Source organism: Gobio gobio (genome assembly GCF_949357685.1).
Source record: "Gobio gobio genome assembly, chromosome: 4".
Taxonomy (NCBI): domain Eukaryota; kingdom Metazoa; phylum Chordata; class Actinopteri; order Cypriniformes; family Gobionidae; genus Gobio; species Gobio gobio.
The window spans coordinates 30,195,926-30,214,187 of NC_137100.1; the positions used below are offsets into that span (position 1 = coordinate 30,195,926).

General features: G+C 42.9%; 1 protein-coding gene across 1 annotated transcript in view; it reads right to left on the minus strand.

The window, feature by feature from the left end:
• Positions 1-2,095: 2,095 nt before the first annotated feature.
• Positions 2,096-18,262, minus strand: part of smarca2 (SWI/SNF related BAF chromatin remodeling complex subunit ATPase 2) — a 74,271-nt gene continuing 58,104 nt past the window's right edge. Inside the window, exons 27-31 of the mRNA XM_079815252.1 lie at positions 10,738-10,843; positions 10,328-10,429; positions 6,814-6,937; positions 4,287-4,423; positions 2,096-3,517 (exon numbers count right to left, since the gene is read on the minus strand). Of these exons, the coding sequence (XP_079671378.1) occupies positions 3,482-3,517; positions 4,287-4,423; positions 6,814-6,937; positions 10,328-10,429; positions 10,738-10,843 (505 nt within the window). The 3' untranslated portion in view covers positions 2,096-3,481. The remainder of the gene's footprint in view (positions 3,518-4,286; positions 4,424-6,813; positions 6,938-10,327; positions 10,430-10,737; positions 10,844-18,262) is intronic.

Genomic DNA, 18,262 nt, shown 5'->3' on the forward strand with positions numbered 1-18,262 from the left:
AGCAAGGTAACAAGGATCTATAGAATATTCCAGTGACACACCTCATAAACATGTCTGTGTGTACAATTTTCACACCTTGAAAACAGGAAATCCTGCATCATGGTCAAGACCATACATTAGCATGTGCACACCATACGGGTTAACTGTTCAGACACTGAACAGACAGCTCAAAGTTGATATGCAATCCTTCAAATAAGCCACTTCAAGCGTTCTTTTGTATGGCAGCCTGTGAACGAAGATGTGATGGTTTACAGTATCTCATTGTCTATGCTGGTCCGGACACATCTGAATAAAGCACCTTTCTGCCAGTTTCACACACAAGGGAGAGTTAAAAGGCAGCAGATTTAGGCTGGTCCCCTAGAGTGTTTATCTCATTCAAATGTGCCAATTTTCCTACATGACTGAGTTTGAGTTTTCCTTATTCTATTCATTTTTTTTAAAAAACAATCTCCTTTTAGATAATATTGAGCAGAGCTATTGCTATCCAAGACCCTGTTATCTAGGCAAATTAGATGCAAGAGAGCCAGATAAGGCCTAATCATGGAATAAATTACACTATAGATTTCTCTATAAAGCACTTTTTAATCTCAGGTTCACCTTAATCTGCCTCTGCTAAAAAAAAGTCGATAAAGTTAATTCAATACAAGTGCTGCATTTCATGAATGTTCGACGGAAATTTCGCTGACCACAGGCTTTGATCATGCTCTCCGATGGTGGAGATGCGGCAGTCAAGTTATATAAATGCTGGTTCAGCGGTCAGATTATGGTGAAGCAAATATATACGCCGTAAGGTTTAATTCATTTCATTTCCTCAGTCATGCAGTTAACCGATCACGAACTCTGGAATGCCAGAGGGATCAATGCATTCTCTCCTAGCCCTTTTAAGTGACGCATTTTGGCTATTCATAGGCCTGAGACCCTACATATGTGATATAAAGCGCGATTAGCAGCAGAACTTCTAATAATAGGGAGCACCTGGTCCTTTCATTCAGTCATACATGGCTAATTTTCTACGCACTTCTGAGAGAGATTGTTTGAGAAACGGCCTTGGTTATCACCACATCGGTCACTCGGATGACCGGGAAAAGAGCTCACAAAGGCTACAGAGGAATAGCAGGGATTGCATTGGCACCTGACTATTTCCATTTGACATCCCTGGCACAGAGACAAGGATTACTGCCCAATTTATCTCTATCTTCTGAGGCTTACCGCTATCTAAACAGCTTGCCACTTCAAAGTGGAAGACAAACAGGGCAGAAATGGACTGTACTCATGGACTGAATCAGCTTAGAACTCCATTTAAATGGCTGGAGCTCTGAAAGAAAAGCTGTTTTTGATCTCGGAGGAAAAAAGAACCATGGTAAACCTACGAGGGACCTCTGCACTGCCCCTCAGTGCTCATATGAGGTAGAACACTTGTTTGAGATGAACTTTAAAGGTGAAGGATGTTCAATTGGCCAGATGTGTTCTTGAAGTCAGCAATATCATACACAACATTTAAATGTGCTGAGCTATAGGAGCGGCGGTATCCTAACAGCCAACCATCTTTTGGATGTCAAGGACGCTGAAAAATTATGATCCTTTGTGAGGGACATCCTTATAAAGCCAGCTACCATAAAAAGTCTAAGATTTGTTCTTTTTTTTAAAAGAAGTCTTTTAAAAATGTAGTTTATTCCTGATTCCTTTGGCAAAGCTGAATAATTCAATGCTTTTGCGTTCTCTCGCACAAGTTTTGTATCCCCCCGAGAAATGTTGTGTTCGCTTGCAAAGAACTCAAAAGGTTTTGGGAGTGAATGCAAAGTTTCTCGGGGGAAAGCAAAACTTTTGCAAGAGAACGCAAAAAGTATTTTAATTAAGTAAAATATATAATTTTTCCATCACCATGTCCCTCTTGACCCCCGTTTGAAAATGTCTGACCTAGACGTTACAGGTTTGCTTGCATGTGGGGGTAATTGAAGAATCCTCTCTCATTATTATTTCAACCCTTAGCAAGGTACATAATCTCAGTGTTGCTTGGGGACTGGCCCTGCAATTACTGTAGCTTGGTGGCTTTAGGTAAACAGCAACTGCAAAGTGACAGGTAATTATCTCAAATGACTATTAAGCTTATTAAGCTTCCATTTTAATAAAGCAGACGACGCCATATACATCTAAAATGTAATATTTGGGATATTGCAAATGTTCCTAGCACATCATGACTGGTTGCAATACACAAGGATTATAAGAGGAGCATTGCAAACATGTAAATATATCAAGTCACAATTATAGACAATCAGCATGACATTACTCCAGAGATCAACGAGAGAAAGGTTATGATTGGTGATGTTTACTTTGGGCTATGAGCTACAACCACAAAGACAGTGTGCAAGGAAAGCACTTATTATGACACTTTAGAGAAGTTACCAAGCACATACAAAAGAGATGTCAGAAATGACCAATGGCACACAGGAGAACAGATCAAAAATAGTTCTCATTGACAATAATGCAAGTGCCTTAATGAGTACATTTTTAAAAGCGACAACATTCATTAAAAAACCAAATGAAATGCATATTTCAACCAATACAGTATAAGAGCAATGAATCATTTTTAAAAAATGTCCTATTCCTTAAAAACACAGTTTTTTTAAAGGAAAAAGGTAGCCAATTTGACCTGGTTTATATTTATACATATATATGCTTTAAAATACTGATTGTCTTATCTACATGATCTTTGAAATATTGAAGTATTGTGAGACACTCTTCTCCACTGTAAATAAAAAATAAAAAATAAAGGAAAGTGAGACTGCAGAATATAACACTAGTGAATGAAAAACACTGAATATGAAAAATAAATCGTCACATCTATGTATATGATACAAAGCTGGTCAAATTCGTATATCACATACCACTGAAACGGTACAGGGCTGATTAATGCTCCCATCTAAAAAACATTTGTAATCTCTGCTGGCTTTTGTGCTGCATGCAATACAATATAGAAGTCACTTTATTATAGGATCTAATCTAAATGATATGAAATACTGTGAGGATTTCACGTTAAGTAACACTTTTTTATATGCTTCATAAGTTTATAAAAACAGGTTTAACCAAGGGTAAGGTTTAAAAAAAAAAAAAGAAGGTTTGAATAGCTTATAATGACGTTCTTTGATGAAATTCAGATTTAGTTTTTATCAAACTTTTTTTTTAAACATTGCATAAATGTAAATTATGTACAAGCATTCAGAAATGATCTCTAAAATACCTCACTGCATGTAGGAAAATAACTGTAAGCTATTGAAGGTGCAAAAAACAGCCAAAAAAAGTGGGACAATAGCGCAAGACAAAGTGTCTAAACATAAAATAAAATTAAAAAAAGAGAATAGAAACAATAAATCTTGTTGGAAGCCTCAGGTGCAGCACAGAGTAATACAGCTGGGTGAGGAAAGACAATAAAAGAAGCAAATAAACGTGTGAAAGGAATGCTGATGATCAGCTCATCTCCTCCTCACTCATCGTCGCTTTGGCTCCCCTCTGACTGCTCCTGAAAACAAACACACAATGACATTACACGCACGTGCAGACACAGATCGCCCCACGCCAGAGCTCTGGTGACCCGAGTCCACCCACACGTCACACCTGACTGATTGCTGGTCTGCAGAGGCTCATTACTGGTTACTGAATGTGCTTTCTTATTTCTGGATAATGAGACAATCTCACACTGATTCATGGGCCTTGGTCATACGGCCCTGACATGTTCACACTGACTTGATATGAGGAGACTATGCGATTTACTGACATTCAGACATGAAGCGATCGCACTAATGGAAAAAAGCGCATGTGAAGGGAGGTTTCAAAAGCGAGAAAAACAGACAGACTTACATTTTCCTCTTGAACTGCCGCAGATGGGATAAAGAGAGAGGAATGAAAGCAAGGTTTAAGGGCACAATATATCCTTTTTCTCATAAACGATTCCCTCAGGGAAATGCATACCACCTCAAATACCTCTTAGATGTTGAAAGATAACTGACTAAGCATCTATAAATCTCTTTGTCCAGTTTTTAGAGGCTGTCTGTGGGCTAAATTTTGAGTGGTGGCAGCTCTTTGCGGTTAGCCATCCCATAAGCGCCCTATCAAGCCTGTTTTTTTTTTATTTTATTTTTTAGATAATATCCTCAAGCATATTCAATCAAAATGTCAATGTGTGCACCTGAGGTTTTTGATTACAAAACGTCTAATTAAGCTAAATGTCAACTAGCTAAGCAGATTGTAGCAATGACAGGCCTAATTGATGAGAGGAATGGTGGACCTACGTTCTCCTCCTGTTCTTCCTCGCTGTCATCGTCACTGACCACGGGCTTGGCCTTTCCACGACTCGGCCTCTTCTTGCCTTTGTCCTGACATCTCTCGTCCCGTTTACTCAGCTTAATTTTCACCTTCACTGACTTGGCTTGGATTAAAAAAATAAATAAAAAAAAATATTGTAATAAAAGACAATTTCAAGCCCATCTCAAATGGCACCCACATCTTTCTAAATCAGTCCTTTGTAGTTAACCTGTTTGCTTAATTAATTGTCAAATTAACATTAAACATTAAGACCTCATGAAAACCGTAGTTTGTGGCTTTTGGGGTCATCAATATGTCAGAGTACTCGATAAAAAAAAAGCCAAAATTCACTTTTAGTAGATAGACCAGGGGTGTCCAAAGTCGGTTCCGGAGGGCCACTGTCCTGCAGAGTTTAGCTCCAACTTGCCTCAAAACCTGTCTGGAAGTTTCTAGTATGCCTAATAAGACCTTGATTAGCTGGAACAGGGTTGGAGCTAAACTCTGCAGGACAGTGTCCCTCCAGGAGCAGGATTGGACACCCCTGAGATAGACATTTGACAAAGAAATGTAGTCTTCTCTCAAAAATACAAATGACTCATCCTGTATTGCACAGATTTTTGTCCAATCAGATGTGCTTCATTGAGAATGTCAATGCAATTGATTAGCAAGTAGAAATCATGTTCATGCTGTGATGTGACTAAAGCCTTAAAGCTACACTGTGTGATATTTTCCCCCATCTAGCGGTTAAAAGGTATATGACCATCCAGTGAATATTAGTTTCTCTTCCTCTCAATTCCGATTTTGTTTTAACTCCTACGGTGGCCGATTTAGTCCAAGATTAATATGGCTGCCAGTTCGACCTCGTCCACATTCGACACGGTGCCATCGAGTGTTAAAACGCGAAATGCAAAGCTTGAATTCACGGGTATGTCCCTCTTTGGCTGATGTACTTTCAAGATGGAGGGGCAACATGGCGACCCGCATTCGAACCCATTACCCGTATGTATTTTCAATGGCATATTATTAACTTACGAGAATACTTTATTACTTGAAAGAAGTAAATATACATTAATGAGCACATATATTTTTGAAAGAGTGAGTTTGAAAAGTGTTTTTAGCTAAGAATAAACTAAAAAAGTTACACAGTGTAGCTTTAATTGACCACTATTTTCAAAATTGGTGCACTGCATTTCATTATTTTATTCACAAAACATCGGATGAAGTGATTTTATTTCTCTTTAATACAGACAATGCTGAGATTTAAAAAAATTATCATTGACAAAAAATGATGATACCGATGTATTTCTGTTATTTATTGATTATTGTTTGGTAGCTGTTGTAAGTCACCCACTACAACTAACACGGCGATATGTGTGAACTGGTATTAGGCTAATTTTGTAGATCTACCACTATGTGGGGTTTTGTTCAATTCTATGTGGAAGAAGCAAGATAATTTAATGATTATATTACCATGTGGTGAACCTATGATAACTCATATTTAAACAACTACGTTTTTGTTTTTTGTTGTTCTCCGGATAAAATGACAGAGAAACAAAAAACGGACATAAGATAATTTTTCAGATAGATATTTTTTGTCTGTTAGATCCCCAACTGTTAGATCCCCAACTTTTAGATGAAATTTACGCCCATGTTTCATCCCCTAGAAGTATTCAAATGGAACTTTCAAACTGACCATGAATCAGCTGTTATCTTCCACTTATTCATCATGTTAAAATGATTGAATATTGAACACACAAATAAATACCAAAACAACAAATGACCGCCAATATGCCTAAAAGAAAAGCATATTAGTTTTTTTTATGGCTAATTTGTATGAAGGAGATATAACCGCACAGTCACTTGCAAATACTTTAATTCACCAACGTTTCGACAACAAGTCTTTGTGAAGGTGTGTGAAAAGCTTGTTGCCGAAATGTTGGTGAAATAAAAGCATTTGCAAATGAGTGTGCGGTCATATCTCCTTCATACAGATTTGCTTTCTTTGACCTGCACCTTGGATGGTGTGCGTTTGCTTAAGTGTTTCTATGGCTAATTAACATAAATAACAATGTAATTTTTATAAAATAAGTATTTTTAACATAAATACTAATTTTACAAAAAAAAATTACTGCAAAAATAATGATAATTCTCACCTCATGCTCATAGTTTAACTAAAATACATAACATCCGATCCAATTTAACTGCAAAGATTTTAAATATTTCAACGCACACAAAGATAAAATTCAATACAAAAATGATGCATGTGCATATGATGCACACACAAAGCTCCCGTGCTACTCTCCACTGGAAATAAATGACTTCGGAGATGGTGAAAAGGCGGCTTTATGGCTATTTAAAAAAAGGGGTTTAGGTCTTTGAAATGTGCCACCCAAACATCCTGTTTCAACAAAGGAAAGAAAACTGCACTTCTCAAGCAAATATAAGGATTTGTAGAGCTTTAGCTTCGTTAGTATCAGTAAATTGGTCCTTTCCTTTGTTAATGAAAAATCTTACATTCTTCCTCGGATTCTTCTTCATCATCGTCATCATCATTGCTGTCATCGTCACTCTCTTCCCTAGCAATCTTTTGTCTGGCACTCTTGAATACTGACTGGAGAACAATAGAGTCCTCATAGATCTACAAAAAACAAAGGGTAAATTACAAGCTATTATTTAAAACAAACACACCCCTTGCTGTGATTATTTGTGTCACCTTCAACCCGAACAAATAAAGCAGAAATAAGGTGAGGTAAAAATAATAAAAGCATAACCTGGATCAATCCTTTCAAATAAAAAGGGATGCTAAGAAATGATTGAAAGTTTTGATTATATTTTTGTAGACGTCTAGACTCCATCCAAGGATTGTGCTAATTTCAGTAGATCTTAAATATTGATTTTTGATTCAAACACAGACAAAATCTGGTAAGTAATCCAGTTATCACAATCCAACATAAAATACTGTGAGAGATCTTTAGAAATAGATATAACTGATCTGAAATATGTAACCCTGGACCACAAAACCAGTCATAAGGGTTTTTTTATTTTTTTATTTAGATTTATACATCATCTGAATAAGTAAGCTTGTTAGGATAGGACAATATTTGGCCGAGATACAAGTATTTGAAAATCTGGAATCTGACGGTGCAAAAAAAAAATCTAAATATTGAGAAAATCACCTTAAAAGTTGTCCAAATTAAGTCCTTAGCAACACATATTACTACTAATATTATTTTTTTTTATATATTTACGGTAGGAAATGTACAAAATATCTTCATGGAACATGATCTTTACTTAATATCCTAATGATTTTTGGCATAAAAGAAAAATCAATAATTTTGACCCATACGATGTATTGTTTGCTATTGCCACAAATATACCCGTGCGACTTATGACTGGTTTTGTGGTCCAGGGTCACAGATAATGTGCAGTTCTTATAAACTTTTAGATTAATAAATTCAATCCACAGGCAATAATAAACTTCTTCGGACAAACCACAACACGCAAAAGCCATTTACAAACAGATCAGTGGCTATACATGTCTTTGTACAGTAATGACACGCTTAACATTTGAATCTATGACAAGCACTTCATAGAATTCATGCAACATTTAATCACTGCAAAATGTTGGTGTGATACTATGTACAGGGTTCCCACTCTTTCATGAACACCAGATTCAAGGACTTTTTAAAGCACCTTTTATTTTAAATCAAGCACAATAAATATGATAAAGGTGGGTGTGTTACTGCCCATATATCAAATACCTACTGTCCCTGTGTCTATCATTAATGCAGTAACACTAAGGCATATTGACAGCTAAAATACAATTTCCAATGAGGAAAAATGTCCAATTTTACAGAATTCCTGCTTTTAACATTTATTTCACACTAGTTTTAGTTTTCTTTTTTTTATAAATCATTACTTAATTAAAACATCAAAATATAGAGATAATATTGTATACATGAATTTTACAATTAAATGAAAAGAAATGGACAAGTTAACTGTTAGGCATTAAAAATATGCAAAATTATTTATTAAATCACCTGTACATGTACCTTTTTAAAAATCAATTTGAAAGCTTTTAAGACCTGCACATATTTCACATATAAAATATTTCACATATTTAACACCATTTCAAATGTTTACGTGCTTTTCTTCTTTTTATTTTTGGAGCGGTGATGAAATATATTGCTCTTGTAAATACTTGCCAGCATTTCAGTAATGAAAGTCTAGATCTTTAAACTGTATCCAAATTACAGCAAAGCTCAACCGTACAGTGCTCTGCAGGGGTCAAAAAGGATATAAACAGTGAATTTTTGAAGTGATTTCATCTTGAAAACTCAGATATGTGGATTCAGATGGCAATTCAATTACCACACAACCTTGGTGTTTGTCTAAAAACAGTAGGTCATTCGGCCGGGGATTTTTACGCGGGGGGTGGGAGAAAAACACTGACATTCTGGATTCGGACGGCAATAAAATCACAGACTAGCCCCTGACAATGGTGAAAATACCTTACGACCCCAAGAGAAACAATTACCATTCGAATAGGGCTTTTGACAGTAGATGACGCTTATGGAACAGCAGAAATATATTGAAATAGCTTCCTCCCGTAATGCTGTTTTGTTCTGGCTTTGGCAGCGCATGAAGGCCAATTTTTTGTAATAGCACCATGCTACTCTAACAAAATGCTTTATTCAAGCACTTTCAAGGATCTATGTTTGTTTTCAAGTACTTTCCAGGCCTTGAATCCATGTCTCTGAAATGCAAGAACTTTCAAGTACTTTCAAGAAGCGTGGGAACCCTGTATGTAAGACTGAAAACTGGAAGAACTTTAAGAGATGGCGACTCTCTGAGAAAACAAAGGAAATTAACATATCAACTCACTCTTGTGCATTTAGCGTCCCCATTCAACATTTCATTCCCCTCCCCTCATCTCTCCTCTCCATATGTTGAAATGCACCCAAAATCTATATGGGTTAATGTGACAAGTACTATACAGTATTATACATGTTTGGAATCATTTGAAATGTCTCAGTGTGACTGGTACAAAGGTCTCATTCTCACAGAAGTAAAGCAAAAGGTAACAAAGGTTTTAAGAGTTTAGAGATATTTAGCTTATTGTGGTGGGTGTGTCTTCGGCCAATTGGTCTTTACCTCCTGTCGTCAAAACAGGTCTATAGGACTTGATTAATGCTAATTCCCATTGTGAACTCATGTTTACATTTGAAAGAGTTTTCTGTCGTGGTCTGGTATTTAAGGGATGTTGCAGAAGGGTCAGGGTGCGTTACTTTACACAGGTCAGCCCGTAACGCTGGGTGTCTTCTAGACAGGTATTCATCTTTTACTCTTTACTTCAGAGCATTTGATGTTATGTATGGATTATCTTTGAATTGATTATGTAATTGGCATGATGCATTTACCTGACTAATAATAAATTGTTATATTTAATTTATTCTGACTTACTCTGAAATGGTTGATTTTAGTGCATTATGATGTATCCTTTGTTACCGCAAAAGTACATACTAGATCTCGGATTGTATGGAGCATGGGGCACATCTGGCGAGATTCTAGATTTCTGACTAACTGCTCGAATTTAACTAAGTTGTTATGCAGTCGCATTAAAGGGGGCCAGATAAAATACTATTGAGATAATATTGCTTTAGCCATAACCTCTGATTAATGATCGGACTGACGAGTTCTGGCGAGTGCGAGGACCCTGTGCGACTCTGAGAACCGAATTAATGATTTCAATAAGTGTAAAGAGTTAAATAGAATAATCAAATGTGTAGTTAAATTGTTATACAAATTACCTAATAACCAATCCGCACTGTAACCTAAATTCAAGGTCATGATCAAAAGTAAATTGGAATTAAATTACTTTGCCCCGCTGAAAAGACCGAACGCGTGAAATAAACCTTCACCCGCTAAACGTAAGCAGTCATTGGGACGATTAGGCGGGCCTTACAACTACTATACAATTCATACTTAAGACAGTCATGGAGAGTGTTCAATCCATTTATTCACTCACCTGTGAGCCCTCTAGATTGTAAGTCTGAGCATTGTGACAAAGAAGCATGACGTCTTTCTCCAGATCGCTCACACTCCTGTACTTGTGGCTGCGCACACGCTCCTGCAAAAACAAGAGCACTTCTAACACCAATACAATCTTCACCTAAATTGCCATTAAGAGTTACAACAGAAAATAAGAGCCAACACTCAAGGCGAGTAAGGCCGGCTCATTATAAGCACAAAAACATCTTGTCTTACACAAACCAGATCTCTATGGCAGGGTAATGCTGTTATCATGTTATCATATTAATGAGTGTGCCAGTCCTGATCTGCGATAATACGTCACAGCAGAACATTTAACGCGTGATGTTCAGATGTTTGAGGCTTTAGGGCCACACTGAAATAAAAGACGTACTGTAACTCACGTACCTTGATCTTCTTGAAGTCCACTGGCTTCCTTATCAGTTCATAGTATTCAGGGAGCTCTTTCCTGGAGGGCAACTGCACAAAGACCTCGCTGAGCTGTCGGCTTGATCTGTGATCAGAAACAGAGATTGAGGGTTATCATGACTTCCTCGGACTACGCGGTGAGATATAAACTGTGCAATCTGGGCAGATTTCCAACTTGGTGAAATAATGTCCAACTGGTTTTCATTATCATCATATTGGTGGTTTACTGACTATTATTCCTCAAGTCCACCCCAGGGCCAACAGGAGAAAACACAAGTCTAAATCCAGGACAACAAGAAATGGTATAGAGGTCTCCAGGAGTAATATTTTCTTGAGATATTTTTTTTACACTGTCTTCAGCTCCTATCTGTCTGTTACAGTTGCTCTAAATATTTACGACACAGCGCAGATGATTCATTACACATTCAGTGATTAAATCAGGGCTCAAATTGCTGCAATTATAGTGTGTCGACCTTCATACAGACCTCAATTTATAGTTTTTGCTGCAGATGCATGTTTAGTGTGAGTCTCGGGGCTCAGACTGCAGCACAATTCCAAACAGCTTTCAACGAAGCTCAAGGATGAATTCAGCTCATTACGAACTCAGCATTTAGCTTAGTTTAGCATTTCTAAATTGGCGGCTCAACATGTCAACAATTTCAAATGGCTCAAAATGCCAGATATATCATTATTATGAATGACATGCAGCAATTAAAAAAAAAATAATACAAAAATAATTTATTGAGTAGCAAAATTATTTGAAGAAATTCTATAAAATGTGATTATAGGACTAGTTAAAATCAAGGTGTGCATTTATTTTTACTATTAAAAAATGTATCCTATCCTTGGCTCAATGTGCAAAAAACGTCTCGGGTTATGACTATAACCCTTGTTCCCCGAGAAGGGGAACGAGACACTGCGTCATCGTGACGACACTTTGGGGAACGCCCCTCGCGTTAAGCGTCTGAAGAAACAGTAGAATCAGCCCAATCCGATTGGTGTTGCGTGATGACGTCGTATGTGACGGCATACCCGGAAGATACAAAGAGACGTCTGAACGAAACAGAGATAGCGTTCTTTGCGATGAAGCGAGCGCTCTGATGATTGGGTGGACACGAGACGCAGTGTCTCGTTCCCCTTCTCGGGGAACAAGGGTTATAGTCATAACCCGAGACGTTCCCCTTCGAGGGAACTCGAACTGCGTCATCGTGACGACACTTTGGGGAACGAGTACCAACTATCCCGCACCAATCATAACCACCCTAGTGTGAAGCTGGAACCAGGCACAACTAGGGGGCGAGCACTCTCGCGCCAGGCGTCTCAGGGAGATGCAGACTATAAAAACGAATGAAGGTGTGAGGAGTGGCCCACCCAGCTGCCTCGCAGATGTCTAGCATAGAGGCCCCAGAAAGGAGGGCTACCGAGGAGGCCATGCTCCTGGTAGAATGGGCCCTCACGGCTAAGGGTGAAGGCAGGTTGCGCACCCGATAAGCCATGGCTATAGCCTGGACAATCCAGTTACTAATCGTCTGCTTTGACGCAGGCAGCCCTTTCTTGGGTGAACCAAAACACACCAACAGCTGGTCTGACTTTCTCCACTGAGCAGACTTCTCCAGATAAATCCTCAATGCCCGCACGGGGCAGAGGAGGTGAAGTCTGCTCTCTTCCGCCGTCACGTGAGGTGGAGGATGGAATGCCTGGAGAACCACTGACCTTGCCCTGTTAGATGGCACCTTGGGCACGTAGCCCTGGCTGGGATGCAAGATGGCTTTAACCATGCCAGGGGCAAACTCCAGGCAAGTCGGCGTGACTGCCAAGGCCTGGAGGTCCCCCACTCTCCTCAGAGAAGTGATGGCAAGGAGAAAAGCCACCTTGAAGGTCAGTATTCTCGCCTCAGCCGACTCCAGCGGCTCAAAGGGGGCCTCAGCCAACCCCTCGAGCACCACTGCCAGGTCCCAGGTTGGGACCCTGGAATGAGCCGCAGGCCTCATCCTCCGAGCCCCACGGAGGAAACGTACAACCAGATGGTGCCTTCCCAACGTCGCATCACCTAAAGGTGCGTGGAAAGCCCCAATGGCAGCCACATACACCTTAAGTGTGGACGGGGAAAGACCGGCGGAGAAGCGGTCTTGAAGGAACTCCAGCACTGAAGCCACTGGGCAGTTAACTGGGTTCACCTGCCGCTCTCTACACCAAGTGGAAAATACATTCCACTTTAGGCTGTACAACCTCCTGGTGGATGGAGCTCTGGAACTGAGTAGGGTCTCCACAACACCTGCCGACAGGCCCTCTGCTAGGAACTGAGCCCCCTCAGGGGCCAGACCCAGAGATCCCATACCTCTGGCCGTGGGTAGAAAATCGTACCCCCGGCCTGAGACAGCAGATCCCTCCTCAGAGGGACCTGCCATGGGGGACCGTCCAGCAGGTCTATGATGTCGGAGAACCATACCCGAGTGGGCCACCGGGGTGCTACTAAGAGAAGGCTGACGCCCTCCCGGCGGACACGTTCCAGAACTCCCGGGAGCAGAGCGATCGGGGGAAAAGCGTACAGACGCAGCCTCGGCCACGTCTGTGCCATGGCATCCAGCCCCAGAGGGGCCGGATGAGTGAGGGAGAACCACAGCGGGCAGTGGGACGTCTCTCGAGACGCAAATAGATCCACTTCCACTGGGCCCAGCCGCTCGCACATAGCCTCCACCACCTCGGGGTGGAGCCGCCATTCCCCGGGCCTCAGCCCCTGCCTCGACAGGATGTCTGCTCCCTGATTTTGGTCCCCGGGAATGTACATCGCCCTGAGGGATGACAACTTCCCCTGGGACCACAGAAGGACCTGATGCGCCAGTCTGCAAAGAGGGCGCGACCTCAGGCCCCCCTGGTGGTTCAGATACGATACTGCCGACATGCTGTCGGATCGTATCAGGACATGGTGGCCGCGGAGGTCCGGGAGAAAGCTCCTCAGAGCCTTGTAGACCGCCAGCATTTCCAGGCAATTGATATGCCAGGAAGAATGCGGGTCCCCCACAGACCCCTGGAAAAGCGGCCTTCCATGACTGCGCCCCAACCAGTGAGGGAAGCGTCTGTTGAAACGGACTTCCGGCAACACGACGCTCCCAACACCGGCCCCTGGGACAGGAACCAAGGTTTCTTCCACATGACGAGGGAACGAAGGCATCTGCGCGTTACCCTGATCATGCGAAAAGGATTCCCCCTGGGGGAAAACCCCTTGGTTCTCAGCCACCACTGGAGGGGTCTCATGTAGAGCAGACCGAACGGAATCACGTTGGCTGCTGCTGCCATGAGACCCAGCAGTCTCTGAAACTGCTTCACAGTGAGGCTGCGGCCCAGTTTCACTCTCGAGACCATCGCCAGTATGGACTCCACGCGTGCGGGGGACAGTCGTGCCCGCATCAGCGTCGAATCCCATACAACCCCCAGGAACGTAGTCCTCTGGGAGGGCGTCAACACGCTCTTCTTCGTGTTGAGTCTGAGACCCAAGCACCTTATGTGGGCTAGAACGACATCTCGATGTCGAACCGCCATATCGTACGACTGAGCCAAAATCAGCCAGTCGTCGATATAATTGAGTATACGGATGCCCTGGAGTCTCAACGGAGCCAGTGCTGCATCCATACACTTCGTGAAGGTGCGAGGGGAGAGAGCTAGGCCGAACGGAAGAACCCGATACTGGTACGCTTCGCCCCCGAAAGCGAACCGCAGGAACTTCCTGTGAGCTGGAAGGATGGAGATATGGAAGTATGCGTCCTTCAGATCTATCGTGACGAACCAGTCCTCGAACTGGATCTGAGTCACGATGGCTGGAATTGTGAGCATCCTGAACCTGTATCTCCTCAGAGACCGGTTCAGGTGCCTGAGATCTAGAATTGGACGCAACCCCCCATCCTTCTTGGGAACTATGAAGTACCGGCTGTAGAACCCGGACTCCCTGTCTGGTGGAGGAATATTCTCTATAGCCTCCTTGACCAGCAGAGAGCGTACTTCTTGCTCCATCACCCGCACCTGCTCGGGACCGACCACAGTTCGAACCACCCCGTTGAATTTCGGGGGAGGGAAACCGAACTGCAGTCTGTAACCCCGTTCCACAGTACGCAGGGCCCACGCAGATATACCCGGAAGGCATGTCCATGCGCCGAGATAATCTACTAAGGGAACTAGCCTCTCGAGGCCAGCCTCGGGTGTTATTCGAGCCTCTGCCCCAACGCCCTGAAGCGGCTGACCGGCAGGGTGTCGTCGGGGAAGAGGTCCGTGAGGCGCACGCGGCTGCTGAACTGTCGCAAGTCCTAATGGAGGCGACTGGTTCAGTGCGCGCGCGCAGGGAACCGATGCGGCCCGAAACGTCTTGGACGGCGGGAGCGCAGCAACGATTCCCCGAGAGTCCCAGAGTGGAAACGACCTCGATCGCTCCACCCTGTGGGGGACGACTCTCAGCGGTCCTGCCGAAGCTAGGACCGCTTGGGAGCCTTCTTAGCCTGGATAACGTCCCTCAGGTCGCTCTTAGGCTGGGAAGGCTTCCTGCGAGAGCGCCGCCTCCTTTGCCAAGCTCCCTCGGGAGGGGCGCGGGAGGCGACACTCTGCCTCTGCACATCGCGGTGCGATGAGCTGGATGAGGGTCCGGGCTGCCCACCCGGGCCTGCTCTAACTGCAGAGCCCGAGCGGCGAGGGAAGAACTTCTGGAAGGCGGCTGACTGCTTCCTCGCCTCCTGAAACCTCTCGACGACAGTATCCACTGCCCCGCCGAAGAGGCCAGAAGGCGAGATCGGAGCATCAAGGAGAAAATGTTTCTCGCTCTCCTTGATTCCCGACAGCGTCAGCCAGAGATGCCTCTCAACGCATACCATTCCAGCCATAGAGCGGCCCACAGCGCGAGCCGTCTCTTTGGTAATGCGGAGAGACAAATCCGTTGCCTTCCTGAGCTCAGTGAAGTCATCCGGAGATGGTCCCTCGCCCTCATCCAGCTCTTTGAGGAGGTCGGCTTGGTATGCCTGCAGGACCGCCATGGTGTGCAGACAACCAGCAGCTCGACCTGCCGCACCAAAAGCCCTGCCGACTAATTTGGACGTGTCGCGGCAAGGTTTAGTGGGCAGCGACGGAGCCTTCAATGATGCAGCGGCCCCGGGTGAGAGGTGGCTCGCAAGCGCCTCTTCCACCTGTGGCAACGCTGCATACCCCAACTCAGCCGTCCCCAGCACATTAGCAAAATCGAGTACTGGGGGATTAGCTACACGGGCTGAGAAGGGTTTTTCCCACGATCTACACAACTCGTTATGCAGCTCGGGGAAAAAAGGAAGACCCCGCCGTGGAGGTTGAACCCGACGCCTGAAAAAGCATTCATCCAGCTTAGATGGTGGCTGGATGTCCACTATTTCTTGTGGCCAATCCAAACTCAGTTTGGCCACAGCGCGGGTTAAAACCTCCACAAGCTCCTCAACAGCGGATGCGTGGGGTGGCGAAAGCCCCACATCATCCACCTCGATCCTCAAATTGTCTGATTCCTCAGAATCAGACAGCCTGAGAACCGGATCCTCCGCCCCGCGGGAAGAAGCCGCATCGCGGGCTTCCACACGGGGCGGGAGGATATCAGAATCTTCAGAGGAGGATAGGGAGGATGCCTCAGCAGTCCCATATCCTCTTGAAAGATCCCGCTGTGAGCCCCACGATCTACGGCGCCGCGCTGCCTCAACAGACGCAGGCCCAGAACCGCGGGGCTCACGACGCTGACCGGTCTCCTCAAAGACGGCCAGCCGCGAGCGCAGCACCCTCAGCGGCAGCAGTTCACAATCACCGCAAGCCGCCCCCTCAAGAGCGGCTTGGGCGTGCTGCACGCCGAGACACTGCACACAAAGCTGATGTGTGTCCGTGCCCGTAATGTAGCGCGGACACGGGTGCACACACAGCCTGAAACGCTCGCTCGCCATAATATATATATAATGCTTGCTTTCACGTTGTAACAACACCTTCAGACTGAACAAACAGAGCGCTCACGCTGAAGAGCAAAAAAGCTATCTCTGTTTCGTTCAGACGTCTCTTTGTATCTTCCGGGTATGCCGTCACATACGACGTCATCACGCAACACCAATCGGATTGGGCTGATTCTACTGTTTCTTCAGACGCTTAACGCGAGGGGCGTTCCCCAAAGTGTCGTCACGATGACGCAGTTCGAGTTCCCTCGAAGGGGAACTACAAGCAAGTGATCTGGGTGGGATGCATCAATATTAAAATCTGACACCGATAATAAATGTTTATCTGATAAAAAACGATTTAAAAGTTAAAAAGTTTTAAAAGTTAAAAGAGAATTTAGGCATCATGACATTATAATAATGTACAGTCTGAAGGTCTGAGATCTACTAAAGAGTACTTTTAACAGGGTTATTAATTTAAAAAAAAAAAGATTAATTTAAGTACAGTAGACATTACATGATAGCAATGTAATCTAAAAGTAAAATAGAGAAAATTATCATACACAATTAAATATACAAAATCTACCAACACAGACAAATAAAATCGGAGTTATATTAAAAATGTCCTGGCTCTTCAAAGCATTATAATGGTTATGTCGTTTTTGAAGTCCATAAAGTGCATCTATCCATCATATAACTGCTCCACACGGCGGTCAATAAAGGCCTCTTGAAGCGAAGTGGAAATTAATTTGTGTAAGAAAAATATCTAGCTTCTGGCGGTTAGCGGTACGCGAGTCGACTTGTGCTAAAAACCCTTGACGCATGCATATTGACGAACGCAGAAGCGCAGAGGATAGAGCAAAACAAAACTTAGCATCGGGGGTTACTCTTTTAGCGCAAGTCGACTCGCGTACCGCTGACTGCCGGAAGCTAGTAATTTTAGTCTATAAAGTTTTAAAGATGGATATTTTTCTTACACAAACGCGCCACTTCGGTTCAGAAGGCCTTTATTAACCACCCGGAGCCGTGTGGAGCAGTTATATGATGGATAGATGCATTTTTATGGTCTTTTAAAAACGACATAACCATTCACTGCCATTATAAAGCTTTGAAGAGCCAGGACATTTTTTATATAACTCAGATTTTATTCGTTTGAAGAAGAATGTCATATATACCTAGGATGACTTGAGGGTGAGTAAATCATGGGCTAATTTTCATTTTTAGGTGAACTAACCCTTAAATTGTCTATTCAGGTCATTTTGACAATTTTCAAGACTTTTCGATTTAAAAAAAAAGATTTCGATTTCATTTTATGCTCCGTTGTTTGGGAGTAGTCATGAAAGTGTGGCACTGAGACCGGGGTTTTTGTAATCTAAGAACAAATGCAGCTGTGCTCAGTTTTCACATTACGTGACTCATTAAGTTCCACAGAGTCATATATTTGAAATAATTGCCAAGGACGTCTGTTTCTACGATGCTTAAGTACTACTAAAGTGACGTCTTGGTTTAAATATGGGCTAGATTAGAGCGATTTGTCTAGCATGTAAAATTACTGCCATGTCCAGACAGCAAAATTATTATTCCACAAC